At 37.9% G+C, this 20,101-nt stretch overlaps 1 protein-coding gene across 1 annotated transcript in view; it reads right to left on the bottom strand.

The window, feature by feature from the left end:
• Positions 1 to 1,509: 1,509 nt before the first annotated feature.
• LGR4 (leucine rich repeat containing G protein-coupled receptor 4) overlaps positions 1,510 to 20,101 on the bottom strand; it is a 54,633-nt gene continuing 36,041 nt past the window's right edge. The window contains exons 5-18 of the mRNA XM_053449165.1: positions 14,766 to 14,981; positions 14,076 to 14,147; positions 11,401 to 11,469; positions 11,138 to 11,209; positions 10,812 to 10,883; positions 10,188 to 10,256; positions 9,461 to 9,532; positions 8,675 to 8,740; positions 8,352 to 8,423; positions 7,808 to 7,879; positions 7,233 to 7,358; positions 6,078 to 6,199; positions 4,770 to 4,850; positions 1,510 to 4,661 (exon numbers count right to left, since the gene is read on the bottom strand). Coding sequence (XP_053305140.1) covers positions 3,385 to 4,661; positions 4,770 to 4,850; positions 6,078 to 6,199; positions 7,233 to 7,358; positions 7,808 to 7,879; positions 8,352 to 8,423; positions 8,675 to 8,740; positions 9,461 to 9,532; positions 10,188 to 10,256; positions 10,812 to 10,883; positions 11,138 to 11,209; positions 11,401 to 11,469; positions 14,076 to 14,147; positions 14,766 to 14,981 — 2,458 coding nt within the window. The 3' untranslated portion in view covers positions 1,510 to 3,384. The remainder of the gene's footprint in view (positions 4,662 to 4,769; positions 4,851 to 6,077; positions 6,200 to 7,232; positions 7,359 to 7,807; positions 7,880 to 8,351; positions 8,424 to 8,674; positions 8,741 to 9,460; positions 9,533 to 10,187; positions 10,257 to 10,811; positions 10,884 to 11,137; positions 11,210 to 11,400; positions 11,470 to 14,075; positions 14,148 to 14,765; positions 14,982 to 20,101) is intronic.

Raw genomic sequence — 20,101 nt, 5'->3', positions numbered from 1 at the left:
CTTGGCACTTTAAGCCGATTTTTGATATAATGATGGCTGGATACAAGCTACCGCATGCTACGTTTTTATACTCGTGCAGCTGTGCCCATGGACCCACAAAGTTCATGCTTCATTATGACAAAGAGGAGGCTCTCTCTCTCTCTCTGTCTCAGAGCTTGGCACTTTTTGCATGAACTCATAATTCAATAAAAGTACATCTTTTCTTAGAGTGGTGAGTCGTGTTTGAACCTTGCAGGGTGAGTGACATTGATTTTGTAAGCCTTTTGGTGAGAGGACGTCACTAAAAGTGCCACCATATTGTCCTGAGTTCAACTTTGGACAAAAAGACTGTGCTTTCGGTGACATCCTCTCCCCCGACGTTGACGAAGATTGAAGAGGGGGGACAATATAAAAGTTAGAAGACTAAGAATAAGATGCAAAAGTGGTTGGGGAAAATGCATTGAAACAAGAGTGTGAGTGAATGAGAGCCCCACATATTTTGTATGAAAATTCGGAGCTTTTTGCCACATTTTCGTCCAATTCATATGGGTGTTGGGCCTTGCTTTCAAGGCTTTGTACAAATCGCCAATTTCCCTCAAATTTGGTAAATTTGCAATTTATACAAATCCGAATGCAAGAGTCTAGTAGAGATTAAAAGGGAAGATGAGTGGCATCGAATGGGATACAAATCAAAATAGATTGTAGAAAAGACAATGGACATATCAAAATGTATGTATAAAATAAATTCTGGCATGTTTGTCATCCCGGACACTTCTTCTCTTTAATAGCATTGTATTTTTATTTTAATCGGCTTCGATATATGGAGCTTGCATTACACACTTAATATTTTACTTATATCCTTGGAAGTTATCTGGCCTCTTGGTTATGTTGGTCAACGTAAGCCAACATCCCCAAGGTTACTCCGGCATAAGTATTATGTAAAACAAGCAGATTGGCCAGATTTATATTGTAAACAATTTTGTGGCAACAGGCAGACAAAACGGGCCAAATGGTTCATATCTACCAACAAAGTAAGTGTTACTGTGTATACGATGATGCCAAGGCTTTCCATATTAAAACTCCATTCATCACGGAGTGCCACCTGCAAAAAAGGTCATATCAGAGCAAACTCATCCAAAGCCACTTTAATACACAAAAAATTCTTTACTTGTTAATATTCTGTCATATAAAAAAATTACAATATACAGAGTATAAACCCCTCCCATGATTGATATACAACATTTTTTTTATTACAGAGATAATGTACAACAGGGTTTATTTACAACGCAAAAAAAAGATGTATATCAACAAAATTTATTTTGCTACTGGCAGCCATTATAGTTTTAGGAGGTAGCTTTCATTGACAAAATAAACCAAAGCCATTTATCCCACCAGGCGCGCTCTCGAATAATTTACAGTACAATATAAAAAAAGAAGTATATACAGCTGAATTTGTAAAACCGTATTCTAGCTTCACTTTTAGAAAGGAATGTCTCTAGAGGACAAACAGGCATGTGGAAAACAAAAAAATCAATAAATTGTGCTTCATTCGTACATCGATTTCTTACATTCAACCGATCTGGCAGTTAGAGAAAAATTGTAAGCGCTACTCGGATTATTGGATAGAATTAAGTATAGAATTTACCTTATTGCTAATATGCAAAGCTTGGTTCTGGTATAGAAAATACCGGATATGCAGTTAAGTGCTCATAAAATGAAATAACTGTATGAAATTTAGTATTTATCACACAAACCACGGATAAAAAGGCCAGAATTGTGAGGTTTGTAGATGTACATATAACCAAGATGATCTATATGGTGCTTTTCGACCCACATTTTTTTTCTAATGTTATATGAACACCCTTGGCACAGCAAGAGTAGTAATCTACATCAGATGGATTTGTTCCTAACTACATCAAAAAAGAAGGATCAGAAACAAAAATATTCCATATTTTAAGGAGGTTGTAAATTTAGCAGAAGATGGTAACTTTTAGGACACGGCTGCGGTAAGAGAGACTAACTGGCAGATATAAATCATTAAAAAGGAATGGCTTTTAAATGGTTAAAAGCGAGCGGCAGTTGACTATAAGTTGTAGATTTTGCCAGGATTCCCTCTCTATGTTAGGAACTATAGTTCATATGGTAACATATGGAAAGATTGGCGTAACATATTCATACATGCAGAGCACCAGAGATGCATCACTGTAATTCCCTGTGGCACACTATTTAAACATACGTTATCATTCGATATCAAGGAGCTTTTGACACAGTCTATACGAATATAACATATGCCTGCATGGATACAACGGCACATATGGCCACATGCATCTGTATTATGAAGCAGCCAAGTCCTTGATACTGTTACAGTCCAGATAAGATACTTTCTGTCCTCATTCAATCCCTCGGATGAGGTTTAGCGTCTACTGCGTAGACTAGAAAGTGTGAACTGATCATCTTACTAAGCCAGCGTGCCAAACTTATATTTGTGCCTACATACTTCCAAGCCCATTGGCTGAACCTGCCCCCTGGCTTTAATATTCACAGCCATTTTGTGAATATGATCCAAGATATTAGTTATAAAGTTAGGAAGATAAAAGGTTCTAATCCGCTGTAATGATGTATGATCTGTGTCCAGTTGGCCACTTGGCCGAAGGACTCTATGCTGTTATCCAGAGGGTTTTTAATACAACTCCTCCAACCTTATAATTGTATTTCTCATTGTAGTTGTCAGCCACTTGTGTGACATAAAATACTAGATCGCTTCTGCCGTTTGTTTTGTATTGTTTTCCCTGTTTTGTGCAGGTCAACGCAGCCCGTCTATTCTCATGTTTTGCTTATATGGCGCTAAGACAAACCAGACATCTGATCACACTATCAGGACTAAGGGAATATTCCGGTTTGCTTTTAGGCTTGCAGTATATTACCTGAGTTACTAAACAAGAAAAGAACATGTCTGATAATTTGCTGTATCAAAATACAGCATTCTAAAAATAATGACTGATGCTACATTGCAAGCAAATGACAAAATATCCCTCGGAACAAAGCTACATTACGAGACAAGACACATATAAAATGACAATATTCTGTATAAAAATAAAGGCACCAAACTCTGCCTTAAACAGATTAGAAGGCAGATTTAGGTACAAATTTTGGTTTACATGTTATTTCTAGTAGGGGGCAAACACTGTTTTATCTGTCCACGTCCCTGCAAGCATCCGGCTGGCAGGGTGCAGTGCAATGCCCACCGCGCACCTCGCGGAAACAAGAGGTTTAGCTTAGAAGTTCCAGAATCCTTCTTATAAGAGACGTGCTTATAAAAGTGCTCCCTTGCCTTTAGGTCATGACTAAGTTGTGCTCTTTCAGGATTGCTATACTCTTCACAGAATTAAGTGCAGAAAGTTGGGTTCAGTCTTTCATCCTTGGTATATTATATGCATATCGAACCAACGGAAAACCCCGGCTCTGATAAAAACAAGCCCGACCACAGGCTTGTACCTGATCTGAACTGTCCGACACAAAAGAATCTTCCTCGTCTGCACAATCTGAGTGAGCGGACTGCGTGCCGAAGTCTGACCAACAGTTCTCAGGTCGTTGGTAGGGTACAACTGCCAGGGTTGGACAGCTTTGAGATTTTATTAAGTGTTTACAAGTAGGAGAGATCTTTAGGAGACAAGACTCGCAGTAGTCACATACTGCGAAATTGCCTTGTAGGTGTGTGTACATGCCAAAGTCATAGTAAAAATCTTGAGTGACACATCCCCTCTGAGCATTTGTGGAAACAGTGACCGAACCACTTTTCTTAGTCAAGTGCCACCTCAATAGCTTCCAGTCTTCCTTAAATTTGGGGTTGAAGAAAACATATAACACTGGATTGAGGCAAGCAGGCAAAGGAAAAAATATCAAGGTGACAGACTTCATGATTTCAGGACTAATGGAGATTGCAGTTATCAGCGGAGCAAAGGAGAAAAATGCCACCGGGCAAAAGAAGATGCAATTGGTGAAGATCAGCCAAGCAACATGCTTTATCATGCTGGACTCTGCATTCTCAGAGAGGTCTTCCTTCTCTAGGGAGCAGTACAGTTTCATGTAGGTTATCACCATGATCAGAAAAGCACACGAGTTGAGAAGAACTAGAGTAACAGTAAATCCTAAAGAAGGATTTTCCCCTGTAGGGAAAGGCAGACAAAGAGGAGAAGCGGAGAACTCTCCAACATGAAATAATGGCAGGCAGCCAGCAGCTACAGCAAGCAGGAACGCCACAAGTGAAGCCACCTGAAATTTCTTTAAATGTTGGCTCTTCTCTTTCTTAATGATATCCTTGGCAGATAAACTCCGTTCAATGGCTGCCAGGGTCAGGAAGAAGATGGCACTCTCTGAAGCAAAGATTGCAAGGAATCCAGCCACTTTGCAACCATTGCCCGTCTCCCACCATATGCCAAATTCTGCAAAGCGTCCCCAAGAAACTGTATCCAGTACGGTCAAGATCCCAGTGTATACTCCCATGAAAAGATTGGAGATGGATATCAGGCCAATGAGGAGCATGGACGAGGACAACGAAGAGCAAAAGGCAAATATAGTCAGGATGACAATGAAATTGAAGATCACAGCGCAAAGGAAGATGAACCACACAGTAAGTCTGATCATCCAGCTACCGAGGAGGTATTCACATGGTTTGAAGGCACCTGAAATGAAAGAAAATTCAATTATACATTTTCAGAAATTATATTACATTATTTGAAAAGAAACCGTAAGAATACAGAGAAAAATCACACATTTGCTATTCAAATCACCTGTGGATGGATTACAGTGAATAACTGTTTGAACGTGTTCTTTATCTTCTTCTGTGCCGATGTAATCTGGATCAATTGTACCTATTGAAGAAAATAATTGTTAGAGATCCACGGGTTTTTCTGATTAATTATGCCTTGTAATAGAGTTAAACCAAGGAGGAACCAACACTCCAACTTCATATCCAGTATTATCATGTGAAGTAATCCCTTACAATACTTCATGCATTCAACAGAACACTTGTTTTACCAGACGTGGAATCTTTAAGTTCAATTACAGAATCCAGTACAGTTTAGCCCAACATCACACTGGTTTATTTCCATGTTATGGTTTGTAAAGGTCCCACACCCTTTAGCTATGATTTTGGGAGAAAGCTTGATGCAACTTAGGCTAAATCCCTTTGTCGTTTACGCTTGCTTTCATGTCAATGTTTGAGTTAAAAAAAAAAAAAACATTCAAAAGGGAGGAAAAGGCAGAAAACTGTGCCTCGCTATTCACAAAAATATTCCAGATTGGAATGAGCTTTAAATCCTTTTATTGCCAAGGATGCATGCCCTTCAGCATAAATGTGCTCAGCAAACATGCTGTCACACCCAGTGTTCAAACGATGATCAAAAAAAGAGTGACATGAAAGAAAATCAATGTACCTTGAGCAGAATTAAACAGAAATCAAACATAATTTAACGTTACAGCATATCACTCTTATATAAGTAAATATGTTTCTGGCTCTACAGTCGTGTAGCTGGAATCTGGTGTATGTACATATACCGAGCCTTTGGACGCCACCTGCTCAACACTGTGTTACACGTTATGCTAAATATCTACAAGACAATGACAACCTCATTATTACTTGGCCCAGAAACCAAGGCTACTTCACACAAAATGCTTACTTGTTACATAACCTGGCTTTTAGTTCCAGCAGAATAAGTAATATTATTTATTTATTAATTACCCAAGAGGTCTGAAAGAGGGTTCTTCACGTTTTCAGCTTTGCACACAGCATCAAAAGGCAGGGTAGAAAAATGGAACACTTTAATGGTCTACTTACTGAAAGGCCAAAATAGTTTGGGTTCCTTCTTCTAGTGTTTACTAAAATGGTTAAATTACCAAAATCTGAGCCTTCCGGGTAAAACTTGCCATGATTAATAATATAAAAGCTTCAGCATAACAAGCGCCCTGTGAGTTTAACGAGGTGTCAGCTCTGGGCAAAATACGTGTTCTTCTGAAGATTCATTTTATAATGCCTTGGACGTGAAGGTTTATTTTTAAAACACAAAAAAGAAGTCACCCTCTCCATATTTAAGAAATACCTTTCTCATGGTCCAACAGAAGCCTCTGATACTTGGAGGCATCATCATCAGTAGCCAAGTTCAAGTAGGCATCGCAGCCAGAAAACGCACAACACTGATAGGCATATGGGACAGATACAGACCTACAAGAAAAGTGAGAAAAAAATATTGTAAAGCTGTAATCAATTTTCTAACGATATGAAATGTTAAAATAAAAATGCAAACTCCAGTATAAGATGACCACATAGTTTTATGGACCCTAACATCAAACTGAAGCAAGAAAATCCCACCAGCAGTTAAGTCGTCACCGTCGTAAAGAGACGCATCTTATATCCAGAAAGTAATTTTTACAAGCCTTGTTATTATGCCTGTAGCACGTCAGTGCATTTTTAACCACAGTTTCAAGGAAACGGTATTGCCAGCGTCATATGACTTCCCGCGGAGTCCTTTTAAACTACAGTATAATTTTGTAACAGTTAAAAGAGAAATTTCACTTTATGGGATAGTAAAGCCTTCCATTATCAAGTTATTCTTTGACGCTGGCAGCGTTCCAGAAAGTTCAGACAAACTAGTCTTGAATTTCATTTTTTTTTTAGCGACCTTAAAAATAAATGGCATATTAAAAGCTACCCCCCAATGCGCTAGCATGTGGGTACAAACTTTGTCTTCAAACTGTGCCGAGGCCAAAACCTGCTCAGATATCTCGTGTACATTTTTTATCTCCCTAAGAGGTAACGTTAACCCAAAAATGACATGTTAAAGAGCAGTCATTGTATCCCAGCCAGGGCCTGACTGGGGATGACGAGGCTACCCTGGGACTTTAAGGGCAATGGCCGCCAAAGTGCCAGATACGCGGAGCCCCGTGTTACGTTTCTATGGTCGCAGGCAGGCATATCCCAGCCACTGGAGCAGCACACTTGCCCTCGGAGACAGATGGCCAGTCTGGGCCTGATCTTAGCCTTTGTAAATCCACCAGCTTTAACACTTTACTATCTATCCCTTTCAGAGAGGCATCCAGCCATACAAATGGATGGACGGAAATTGAACACACATCTTAAAGATGGAATTTTAACCACGGTACAAAATGCAATATTAACTTATTATAGCGGTTAGCCACCCATTTGTAAACATAGTATAACTTTATGTGGCCCATATAAGGATCTAAAGACCGTTTACCGTAGTTTCAACAAGTTCTTAGACGCCAGGGATTCTTTTAACTTGGAGTTTCCTGTCAGTTTCAGCTGGTTCAGTCCATGGAGTCCTTCGGTTGGAAACGATGTCAGGTCATTAAAACTAAGGTCTCTGGAAAGATCAATAAAACGATAGTCATTGCGACAATATCTTCAGTCTTATCCCTCCTTTATTGTTTAATTAATTGAAATAACCAAGGAGAGAGTCTGGGTTGTGTTTAGAGTCTAAGCTCCTAGAAAAAAAAGGGGCAATTAGGGGGAAAAAGAGGGACGAAAAAAACTCTTTAAAAAACACATATCTCTAGAATCTTTGTAAATGTTACATACTCTTCAGACTAAACCAATTTTAAACCTCCAATTGTCATTCTAACGTCAATTACTATACTTTCGAGATATTGTACCCAGAGGGATCTTCAGAATTACGAAATACTTTCAGAAAGTAATCCTCTTAACAAAAAAAAAAAAAAAAAAAAAAAATGACTCCACAGTAATTTCATCAAATTACAGACCCTATTCCTTGGCTGAAGAGGCCATAAGAGGGGAAAAAAAGAAGTTACTTACAGATTAATTATTGATGTGAGTGTGATGAAGGCTTCATTGTGAATTGTTTGGATCAAATTTCGACTTAGATCTCTGCAATTATTAAGAAAAAATAAATCACTCATTAGTACAGCGATATCAGTTACAATATCTCAACTACTTGCTCTGCTTCCTTAATCTAATACAATTTCAAGTAATTTTCAATGGCTCAAGACCAAGCATCTCAATATCTTCTTTCTTAATAGCGCCGTTGTGTTTTTTCATAAATATTTAAAAAGATAACTCCGAGCAGAACTCGGAGGAAACGCAGGAGACTGATGATTGGATACAATTGAACCTTTCTAGTATACAATATGATTAATATAAACTTGTATTAAGAAGTATTCACTATTTCAAATGACCAATATTTTACAGCGCAACTAGAAGAAAATTGTAAAATCTATAATGCGGACGCTAAACCAAAATTTACAAAAAAGGAAGTTTTGGGATTATCTGAGTTAAATATTCCAGCTGCCCATCTTTACGTTTCTTAAAAACTCGTAACAACCAAAGGATTTGTACTTACAGTATACGCAGAGATGTAAGGCCTTGGAGTGACTTGTTCTGAATTTCTTTGATTTGATTATGCTGAAGATAACTGATTGATTCAGAAAGAGGGGGGAAAAAGAAAAAAAAAAAAGAATTAACACCCAACACGCTATTATTCCCGATATTTTTATAGAGTAAAAGCAGAATAAATATATGATGAACATACTTGGAAACTTTATATTTGGCCCAAATTATTAGGCATTTTTTACTTTAATCTTTATGGGGCAATTAATGCCGAGATGTGCAATTAAATCAGCAGTTAATGGTAACGCTTTTGGGAAACGCAATTAGTATACTTACACCTCTTTTAAGGCATTGCAACCTTCAAACCCATGGAGCTCCGTGATCTCATTATAGGACAGGTCCCTGAAGGGGGGAAAAGTAAGGTTTTCTTATTATCCAAGTACAGCGTGGCTGTACCTACATATCACATGATAAAAAAATAATGTCAAGCACGTATCACACAGATAATAATGCATGGGAAAGTTACCATGCGGTTTTAAATACAAATTTTTTTGTTGCCAATGTTGAGCAGATAAGACCAACACAGACCCTCTACTTCCTGAATCACCAAGAGTTGAAGGTCTTGCTGGCCCTGGCAGTTTTCGCTAGCTTTGTACAGGAATCACCATCATAGATGTTCCAAAGTTCAATGTTGTGACTTTGTCCATGGTGTTCTCTATCTAAAATCAAGTTTACCATCTAGCCTGTCCATTATCCCTGAAGGAAAGACTCAGATCGTCATCAGGCCTTGATCTCGTCTTAGATTCAGGAGCCATCTGATGCATGTATTAGCCTCTACTACTTCTGATGGGAGGCTGTTTCATTTATCTACTGCCCTCCCAGTAGTTCCAGATCCCTATGCAGATAGGCAAGATAGTGAATTATGGAAAACGTGTTTGAATTCTATCTATATATTTTATACTGTGGAAAATACCTTAAATTCTGCAAGTGAACAAAATTGCTAAAATCTCCTCAAAGTAAAAAAAAAAATGTTTTGCCTTATGCCCTCTGAATTTTGTTTTACTGCAATAATTTAGCGAGAGGAATGAAAAGTGGAAGCAAGGGGATTATATGTGAACTTACAAAGTTCGAAGCATCTTCTGCTCTTGGCAAAGCTTCAGTGGAATACTCCTTATCTTTGTGCCTGTCAAGGTCCTGTAAAACATATCAGACGTGTATATTTAAACAAGATGGAATGATAACAAGTAGAAGGATGCAGTGCAGATCTACTGTGATTTCATGCTGACTGCTCCATTAATATGATGACAAAACACAAACATTCAGACAAGTGAATGACATCAGATTTTAAGTGGATGAAAAAATCCCTACATGGGAACTTCTCAGGTTTGACTTGGAGTCTCCAGGTAAAGCTCTGCTTCCACGGGGTCTTCCCTCTCCCTCTAAGCAGGACAGCAGTGCTTGGTCACGCCCAATTCTCCTCCAACTCCCAGCCCATTTAAAGCTGCCTGAGGCTAGTCCCACCCATGTGCATGGGTAGCCCTGCCCCCTTGGGAAGCCATTGCCCTAGAAGTGTAGCCTACTCTGGGACAGATCACAGCTAAACATTTACAACTAGAATAGACTTTTACCAATGTATTTACTACCAAATGACCTCATTTATCTCGCTTGATGACACATTAGCATGCCTTGGGGAGAATGTACTGGGATAGAGTGCTTGCCATGGCCTTGTACACCCGGTGGTACTGACTGACAAAAAAGTAAATGAGTGCAGCACAGCTTAGTTTACTAAAAGAACGTGCACAAAAGTTAGGGGGAAAAATTGGCTTTGCAGCCTCTTTAATAAACTTACAGACTTTCTAGGTTAACAGTTCCTGTCAAGTTGGGAAACCAGTGAACATTACTTGCTCCTCGAATGACCCTAAATAAAGACAATTTATTAGAATCAGCCTTGAAAACACGCAGTTAGGAAAGAAGATTCTGGCAGGTCAACATCTCACTCCAAATCATTCAACAACAAATGACAAGATATGAATACTGAAAAATGAAACAGTCAAAGACTAAAAAATTGAGACTCTTTGTTGAACCTATAAAAAGGTATCAACTTTGAACAGAGAAGAAAAAAAAAAAAAAAAGATGGAAAACATCTAGCTTTGGGAATTCTGAGGTCTTTTCATCTGGAGCACTAAAAGAAAACTGTGATCCTTGTTTTAAATACCAAAGACTGCATGTTGTCCTAATTTTTACACAGGATTTGTTCCAATAATTGGTTCAAGCGTAACATTAAAAATGCGGTTGAATAAGGTTATCGTCCAGAAGACACGCTGCCTAAGCTGATCTACCATAATGACATTTTCCTCAGCCTTTCGAAGGTCATTGGTTCACCCTGGAGTTAAGCAACTTAATTATAGAAAGTAGACTGCTGTGTCAAGTACCTCACTTCACACATTGTAGAAAAGGGTAGACAAGTACTTACAAGAAGTGGAGGTCTGATAAGTTCCGAAATGCCGAATTCCCAACGAAAGACAAAGGATTATCATACAAGTGTCTGAAAAAAGTCAAAAGAACAGTTCGTTAATGGAATGGCTCTGCAACAATAATCAGAATCTCCTGGCAGGAGTGAGTATGACCAAAGAAGTCTACTGGTCAATGCTTGATTGAATTGAGAACCTTCTCAAAATGAATGAGATACGTTTTTGAACCCATTAAATTTGATTTATTAGAATACTGCCAAAACACGTACATATACTTTTATAATAAATATACTAATATAGTTCAGCTGATGTCATTAGTCTCACTTACATAGTTTTCAACAATGGATTTTTCTCAAATGCTCCATCGGGGATGGTTGTTATGGAATTACTGTGGAAGCTCCTAAATAAAACAATTTGGGAAAATAAATTTAAACAACGCACCAAAAACATTTTCAAAAACAGCTTATATATAGTATATGGTCAACATCAATTAAACCATTAGTACAATATTGCTAAATTCTCTAGGGGTATCAAACGTCTTCCGCTTACTTACATTTGACATAAATAATTATTGTAAACAGCAGTACTTACAATTCCTTCAAGTTGTGCAGTGATTTGATGGCATCAGGGAAATCAACAAGGTTGTTATAATTGAGGTCCCTACAACAAAATTAAGAAAGCCGTTACCTAGGAACGATCTTCTGCAGAATGTAAATGTATGGCAAATTGTACACGTCAGCATACCAGGGAACTTCCCAGGGTAGGCTACCCGGAGTGCTCCCTTTTATGGGGGAGTGGCTGCATGAAGGGGTGGGGCTTGACACATCGGGATGGGGTTGGTTGACCTTAAGAGATAGGAGACAGCAAGGGGTAGGTGGGAAGTGGGGGGAATGGGCGTGGCCAAATGCCCCCCCTCCCCACCAGGAGAATAAACTGATCTGGAGACGCATGGAAGCCGGGCTTCATCCAGAGACTGCGGGTCAAACCTGACTTTTGGAAACGCTGAACTTTCTATAACATTTGTAGAATAGGCTATTTTGTAACCAAAAAGTGTTTTTTGTTTTTTTTTTTAAATATTTCCCTAAAATGTTTACATGGCAAGAAACAAAGAAAAAAAATCCACTAATTTTGAAGGAAAACGGTTACTGTGACTTTTTTCGCAGCAGACATTCCGATAATTCTGGCCCAAAAAGAAGATGGTGTTCTTTAATAATTGGTCAGACTAGACCGGTTTAGTCCATTAAGAAGAGAGTTTCATACTTATGGTATATTGCTATATAACAAATACATTTAGTAGTAACTTTAGTCGTTTGAAGTTTATATCAATATTTCAAAGTATGTAGCTCCAAAACTGTGACTGCGATCGTTCAGAGAAGGAAAAAAAAAAAAGAGTTGGAGGAGCTAAGACAGAAGAAGCCATTTGTTTTTTAACCTCTAATCCCCAGAGCAGACTGGCACCGTTCTGGAGTGTTTACTGATGATATCAACAAGTCTTTTTGTTCTTTTAGTGATAACTATATCAAGAAAATGTATGTTCAAATGTAGTTATCAAGGCTATTGCTATGGTTATGCCATTTGAAAGCAAACAGTTCTTGTGTAAATACACACACTATTGTATATACTTTTGTAAGAGTACAACAAACAATGCCAGCCATGTGAATCGATAACGAAAAAAAGAAAGAAAAAAAGAAAAAATAAAGAAGGAAGTCGAGGTAGATATGATTATGTTTAAAACAGGCAGGGTTTCCAAAGAAACTGTAAGAAATTCTCTTTAATCTATTTTTAAAAGCCTTTTAATAAATCATATCCTAAGTTATCTGTTTTTCTTTGCTAAAAAACGACCCTTAAAATTTAATTTAAAAAATTCAGTGTAAAATACATTGTCAACAGTTTTACTTAACTCTGTTAATCATTGGTTGATTTGTTAAAGTTTATAAGTATATGTGGACATCTGAATTTAAAATAAAAAGTTGCATAATGTATAATAAAAAAGTAGCAATAAGAACAATAAACTGCCATTATAACTTTAGGTTTCCTATTAAGATTGTACGATAAAGTTGTTGGAATTGACATTATTTCCGCTCCTCTCTTCGATCTTCCATCTTTACCCTCCCCAAGCACCTTCTCCCACACAAAATAGCTGTGTTTTCATCTACAATGTTAAATTTTAACTTGAAAGGAATTAAAAACTATTTTTATTGCTACTCCCTCTACTATCTTATCAGTGATTAATATTTCTGAACCAGCCTAGAAATTGTTGCTTGGTAATAGCATGGGTTTGTAAACCTCTCCGATACTCCCCTGTAGTCCGATAAGATATAGCCCTACGTCTGTGAATAGAACGATATGAATACAGATATTGTTAAAAAAAAAAAATAAAGTTCAGTGTAAGGTTTTTATTATAAGGATTAAACCTACCTTTCAATGAGCAAACGTAGATTTAACAATTTTTGGCTTTTGAGGAACATGCAACTAAGTCATGTTATATTTGATTTTTATAAAGGCAACTAATTCAACAAATACACTTCCACCTTCACTAGAATGTAGTAAAGCTGCCTTCTGTGTGGCATGGTAGAAAGGGAAATATGGCTGCCCTTTGGCCACCGGCATCGCATGACCTTCCGGTGCTCATTCATAGAAGCCACGGCGGAAGTGCCACTGGCTGCCTCCATTAAACACCAATTAATCTGAAGCACGGGGTACAAGTGGCATTAAAGGACTTTCTGGAGGCAGTGGCATATAAGGGGTTAAAAGGAATACCAGGGAGGCAGAGTGGCATATAGGGGGTTAAAAGGAATATCAGGGAGGCAGAGTGGCATATAGGGGGTTAAAAGGAATATCAGGGAGGCAGAGTGGCATAAAGGGGGTTAAAAGGAATATCAGGGAGGCAGAGTGGCATAAAGGGGGTTAAAAGGAATATCAGGGAGGCAGAGTGGCATATAGGGGGTTAAAAGGAATATCAGGGTGGCAGAGTGGCATATAGGGGGTTAAAAGGAATATCAGGCAGGCAGAGCGGCATATAGAGGTGTATAAGGCATATCTGGGGGTCTCGGTTGTCAAATTCTGTTTTTCTATGTAAAATAAATAAAAAAAATAATTCTGCCCACTTCCTATGTCTTCTCGTTAAAAGCATCAAACCATGTGCTGATAAGGCATATCTTTGCAAACCCTACAGCAACAAAAGCTGGAGCGGGAGGGAAGCATTATTTGGTCACACTACATAATCATCACCACAGAAATCAGATCATGCATTAAGTATTACTTACAATATTTCCAGGTTATCCAAGCCATCAAAAGCATGCTTCCCAAGAGTTTTTATTTTATTGTTTTGAAGATGTCTATATAAAAAATAAAAAATAATAATAAAAAAATGTTAACCCAAAATAAATATTGATGGTATAAACATTTGTAAGATACCAAACATTTTTTCTTTTCATTTTAGCACTGCACTATATATTATAGTATTTTGTTTTTAGTCAATATTAAAGATATTAAATATTAAAGACACGGTCAGATTAAAACTTTTACAAAAATCGCCAAGAATCTTTGTAGCAGAGATAACCACAATCTATAATTATTTTTGCGTGTTTTATTTTAAATGGGAAGAACACATGAACTGTCTTTGACGCTTTGCAGCAGCGACAAGAAGGCATAATTTTTATTAAAACATTTTTACTATGGGATAAAAGCTGTTCCTAGTGTCGCAAACGGTTTGTATTTTTACATCTGTTATAACAGAAAACAGGAAATGCCAGTAGTAATGGTGGTCTGAAAGTACTTCAGTACTGGCGGGAATACTAGCGGTTTCTTATACATTGATCAAACCCTCCAAAGAAGCACACAAACTTCATGTTAAACTCAAGGGTTGTGACTCGTATAATGCAGGGCTTCAAATATATAAATATATATTAGTCCTGTCGCCATGGAGCCCCTAATTATTCTGGATAGATACTTACAGAACGACGAGGCTTGAAAGGTTTGAAAACGCATAATCGGGGATGTGGGTGATTTTGTTGAGCGCCAGGGTTAAAGCTTGAAGAGATGGGAGATTGCCAAGTGGCCGAATTGGGACCTCTGTCAAGCAGTTGTCGTCTAACCAAAGATGGCGAAGCTGCACCAGACCTTCAAAGCTGTCATCGGGAACCGCGTCAATATGGTTTGCATCTAACCACCTGCACGAGACAAACAAGATGAACAAACAAGATCAGAACAGCTTCCTTTAACGACACCAAATCCAGCTTACTGGATACAAAAGAGAAAATAAGTATTCGATGAGAAGACAAACTACTACTTACCAAAGTATATTTAAACAGACTGAATACTAAATATTAAATCAAGCCATCAATACATTGAAGTAACACCGGGTGACTTTGGCGCGTGGTGGTTCTTTATTAAAAGTCGTGTTCGTTATTCAGCATACAGTCACACACCTTTGCACTGTTTTTGCTCTCAAAAACCAACATACACAATTTAACTTATATGAAATCCTGAAATCTGAATACAATCTCAGCAACCGGAGCAGACTTTACCAAGATCTCCTAGAAAGATGATGAATCTAAGTTTGCAACAGAGATTATGAGATCTAACGTGGATCTAAAGAAAACACAATGGTATATACACTATATGTAAACAGAAACACACCTTATGTGTAGAATATTGTGAACTGGGGACGAGACGGCACTGGCACTTTAAGGCCGGTGGCTGCCAATAATATTTGTATAGCCGACGGGTGGATATGACAGGCCACACACAATGTTTTTATGATGGATAGTATGGCTCAATGGTGGCCAATGGCCCATGATGGCCAGTGTAGGCCTAGTTGTCAAGGCTGTCTGAAAGTCCTGTTTTCATAATCTTCATGAATATTCCTCCCCATTGAAGCCTTTCTGCCCCGTTGATTAGTTCAGATGGTCTTTGTAAAGATGGGTGAAGGGAGAGAACACCAGGCCAGGAAAATGGTTAGATGCTGGCTGTGCCACAAGATCTCGGCTTACACGAGGTTCACTTTAAAACCAAACGCTTCCAACTTAATTTTAGTGAATTAGTGAAAAAAATAGCTGCCCTTTAAACTCATTCTCATCCAAAGCTATCCTGTTTTAGGGAATATTACGTTAAAAAAACCATGTTGCGGCCTGAGGGACCAATGACCCATTATTCTGAAAGGTCAATTTAAATAAATAATAAAAAGTCACATCTCAAGTCCCTCTGGCATGATACAGGTTAAACGTGAGGGCCAGACTCACTCTTATTTAAACAAAAAACACCTGCACCCTCCTGTCACGTTTCTGATTAATGGCTGCACTGCGCATGCATTAAGCTTCTCAAAACAATGGAGAGGGAGAGACAGAGAAAGATTGATCGATCATTTCCAGATCACCGATCCTATGCCTCATGGAGACCGTCGGCTGAAAAATGAAGATAAAATGGGCAACAGTCACAAACAAATTTTCTTCCTCAAAGAAAAATAAAAAAAAAAGCAGGTCATAGCGATTTTATTAATGACTTCACCGTCTCAACGGGAAGACAGGTAAAGACTTGTTGCCATATTGTCTATACGGATCCTGGAGCCGACTTAAGGCAAAAACATTTTAATAGCGGCTGATGGTCGGTACGTTTGATTAAATAAATCCGTGAACCAGTGTTTGTACTCAAAAGCGGTCGACTTTCACAGATTAAAAAAGGTAATATATATATATATATATATATTGATATATAATATGGTATAGCGGATTCATTTCTGAGGGGGTATTTTTAATGCGTACTTAATACGATTAAATAAAAATAAATCTCTCTCCTTAACATGACAGAGAGAATTACAGATTTCTCCAAGAAAATCTCCAAATTCAGTTAGGGTTATGCCACATGATGTTAAATATTATAAATATTTATAAATATATATATATATATATATATATATATATATATATATATATATATATATATATATATATATATATTTATAATTTTAAACATTATAAATATTATAATAAATATTTATAATTATAAGCATAGTCCAAATACACAGCTTCCTATTTCCGGTAAAAAGTTCAATTAGATGAGAAAAAAAAAATGTTGAATGTAAAATCAACATAGTAGAAATCTCTCATTTTAGCGCAAAAGGCAAAGTCTCCTAATAAATACCTAATAAGTACCGTGATTCTGTGGCCGAATTTAATTCCACTCTCAAGATAAATGTCATTCTGGGACAGACACATATTTCACATCTTAAAGGCCGGGTCTAGGGGTGGCTAAGCACAGAATTTTTTTTTTTTTTTATTTAATTTTATTCTTTTTAACAGGAGAGGAAGAAAAATAAAATGTAATACAATATTCTATTTTAATATAACGTTAATGTTGACGCTCACAACATGTTCACAAAGTAAAAACTGAATAAATACAAAGAGTACGCTCCTGTAAAAAAAACCAGCGTCAACTGCAACTACAAATGCCTCGAACTTGTCATTGTGGATCGTTACATAGACAGATATTAGGTTTTTATTGCTGGATACTTAACTTTAAGCAGATCATGTGACGCGCCAAATGATCTTCTAAATTCATGATAGAAATAATCTGGATACCTAATGATTTTTTTCATTCTTTTAAATAAATACGGGGACAATACCAGTCACTCTCTGATGACACGTTCATTAATAAGACTGTCCAAAGAACAAGCATCCATTCAGACATGAAGAAATTCATTTTCATCTAACTCAGTAAAAAGGGCAATAAAGATTTACTACCCGGCAGACTGTGCTATGAGTTTCGATAGATCCCTTAAATATGGGATGGATCATTTTTTTCAATGAAAAATATCCAGGATGTGATTGGTTATGAGGACAGGAATAGCTTGTTGATGAAGTGCGTAATCGGACGCCATTTTGGAACGAAAGGGGAAATTTTACCCTTTTTGAGGCACAACTGGAAAGCGCATCAGTGTTTGGGTTTTTTTTTTTTTGCTTCCTTCAGGGTCAGCAGCAAGGTTAAACTTAATGGACTTGTGTTTTTTCAACCTAAATTATTATGTAGCAGAGTTGGGTAAACGAGGAATAGAACCTATACGCCTCCCTTTGCCGAGCTTGAATAAACTTGTAAAGGAAAAGAACCTTCTCTAGAAGATTCTAGAGTACAGAGTACACAAACATACCCTAATATAATGTACACGGTACATACATGTGTCTCATCTACTAAAAAAAACGGAAATGCATAAAATAATCATAAAACGGCAGAACTCAACAATGTAGGTTGAGGGGCTAATTTTCTTCTACATCAACTCGCTTGTCATTCCGTAACAAGTTGCTTGGGGGCTCAGAAAATTGTCAGGATTATTTTTACAAGGAAATAAAATATATTCTCAAACGCATTATTGATTCAAAGCCGTGACCTGAAAAATGACTTCTTGAGTAACCGCACCTGCATGCCACTTACCCAAAGTAAATAAATAAATCCTGTATTGATGAATCATTTCTGCCAGTGTTAGGAGTACAGAATATTTAACTTACTGCGTGCCAGAACAGATCGCAAAGCAATGAGAGATCAGCACCGTGCCACTATGGGAGTTAAACAGTGTTACGCTAAAAATCCAAGGATTAAAATGACCTAAGGCTACATCGCGTGAACTAGAAAATACCTGTCTTTCTTTTGCCATTCCAGATTCACGAACCTCCCTTGAAGATCAAACGAAAGATTTTCCGGTGGAATAAATCCTTCAAACATCAACAAAACATCTCTATTCTTTCTTTCCATACGCGAATACACAAGAAGCTTCGTCAAAATATATACAGAGTTTGCAAAGTCAAAAGTACAAGGAAAGATATTCAATTTCAACAGCAAAGAGGCTTGTGGAGGAGAAGGAGAGCAGGACCATCCCCGGGGAACGTTTGGGTCAACACTGAAGAGATGGGACCAGGAGTCGGTGACATCCAGTTAAAGCTGCTGGTGTAATTTTAGATAAAACAGTGTACTTACAGCAACAAAAACCTTTACTAGCATTTTAGGTTATATAACAACCTATCAGTGTGCGTTTTTGTGTCACATGACAATAAGGTGTTCCCAGGAAAAATACGACAAAGGCAAAATCTTACCCAAGCAAGAATTATTTCCGTGATGTGTCTAGATACTCTACAGTACCAGGGATTACATTTTAGTGCCTGGATATGTCTGTTAACTCAACAATGGAACACCTTGGTACCCATTCACGAAATCAGCGTTAAACTGATGAAGTACAAATAGATCATCCTCCTAAATCAAAAAAAGTTCAACCACATTATAAAATCTTGATTCTTCTACATTTTATATAAATAATCGGAAGAAAAACATACTCTAATTCAGAGAAAGCCTACATTGTACTCCCTAGCCGTTCTGAGCGTTCTTCGTTAACATATTTAATAAAGGTAACGCACAGCGACAGTAAAAGAAATCCACAAAACCGAATTTCTAAACCGACTATTTATGTTGCTTCATACTTTTAATTTTTTTGTTTGTTGCCGAGTTAAACAGAAGTATACTCTTAATTATTTCCATTGTATATTCAACTGAAACCTGGCACGCCACCACCTAGCTGTGCAAACACTACTTTCTGTATGCGGATTTGGTTCAGCAACCTGGTAGGTCTCATGGAATAGACTACTACGTGCCAAACCTACCAACCTAAAAATGTTGGCTCGACATTCTTCAAAAACATGAAAAATGTTATTTTCCTAAACAAAAGCACCTTTCAACAGAACATGTCCTCGTAGGATACAAGGGGCTTCGAGGTGTTCGGAAGAGCTGATGGAAACACATATTTTAAGGAGTCCCATGAAATTAAAAGGGGATTATTGCCTTATTAAAAATTGTAATTAAATGCGTAATGGAAAAAAACAAAGCATGTCGTGTCCCTTAAGGAGAGTTACATTGGAGACATTGTGCATTAATTTCACCAAGTGCCAACAGACAGGACCATGAGACGTTTTAAAAAATTAGGTACTTTGTTGACGTTCTTCAAGGTTGTTTAATTAGTCAAAACAGTACGAGGATGTTCTCGGGACTGGTGGGAGAATGATTGCGTAGAGACGCACGCACGTACGTGAGATGGGGGCGTTCCTGGGGCTGAGAGACTGAGGCAGGAGCCTGGACGGAGATCGGGCTGTTGGTACCCCCTGTCTGGCGCTCTGATGCCCTGTGCCCGGCGTTGCTCCGGCTTGGTGTGAGAGCTGGGGCTCAAGTTGGAGCGTGTTGGGCTGCGGGTTACGCCGCGGTTAAAACCGGGACTAACGCGGAGAACACTGCCGCGACCACCGCCGCGAACACTGCC

Source organism: Spea bombifrons, chromosome 10, assembly GCF_027358695.1.
Source record: "Spea bombifrons isolate aSpeBom1 chromosome 10, aSpeBom1.2.pri, whole genome shotgun sequence".
Classification (NCBI taxonomy): Eukaryota; Metazoa; Chordata; class Amphibia; order Anura; family Pelobatidae; genus Spea; species Spea bombifrons.
The sequence above is the reverse complement of the archived record's forward strand: the minus strand, read 5'-3'. Positions and strand labels throughout refer to the sequence as shown.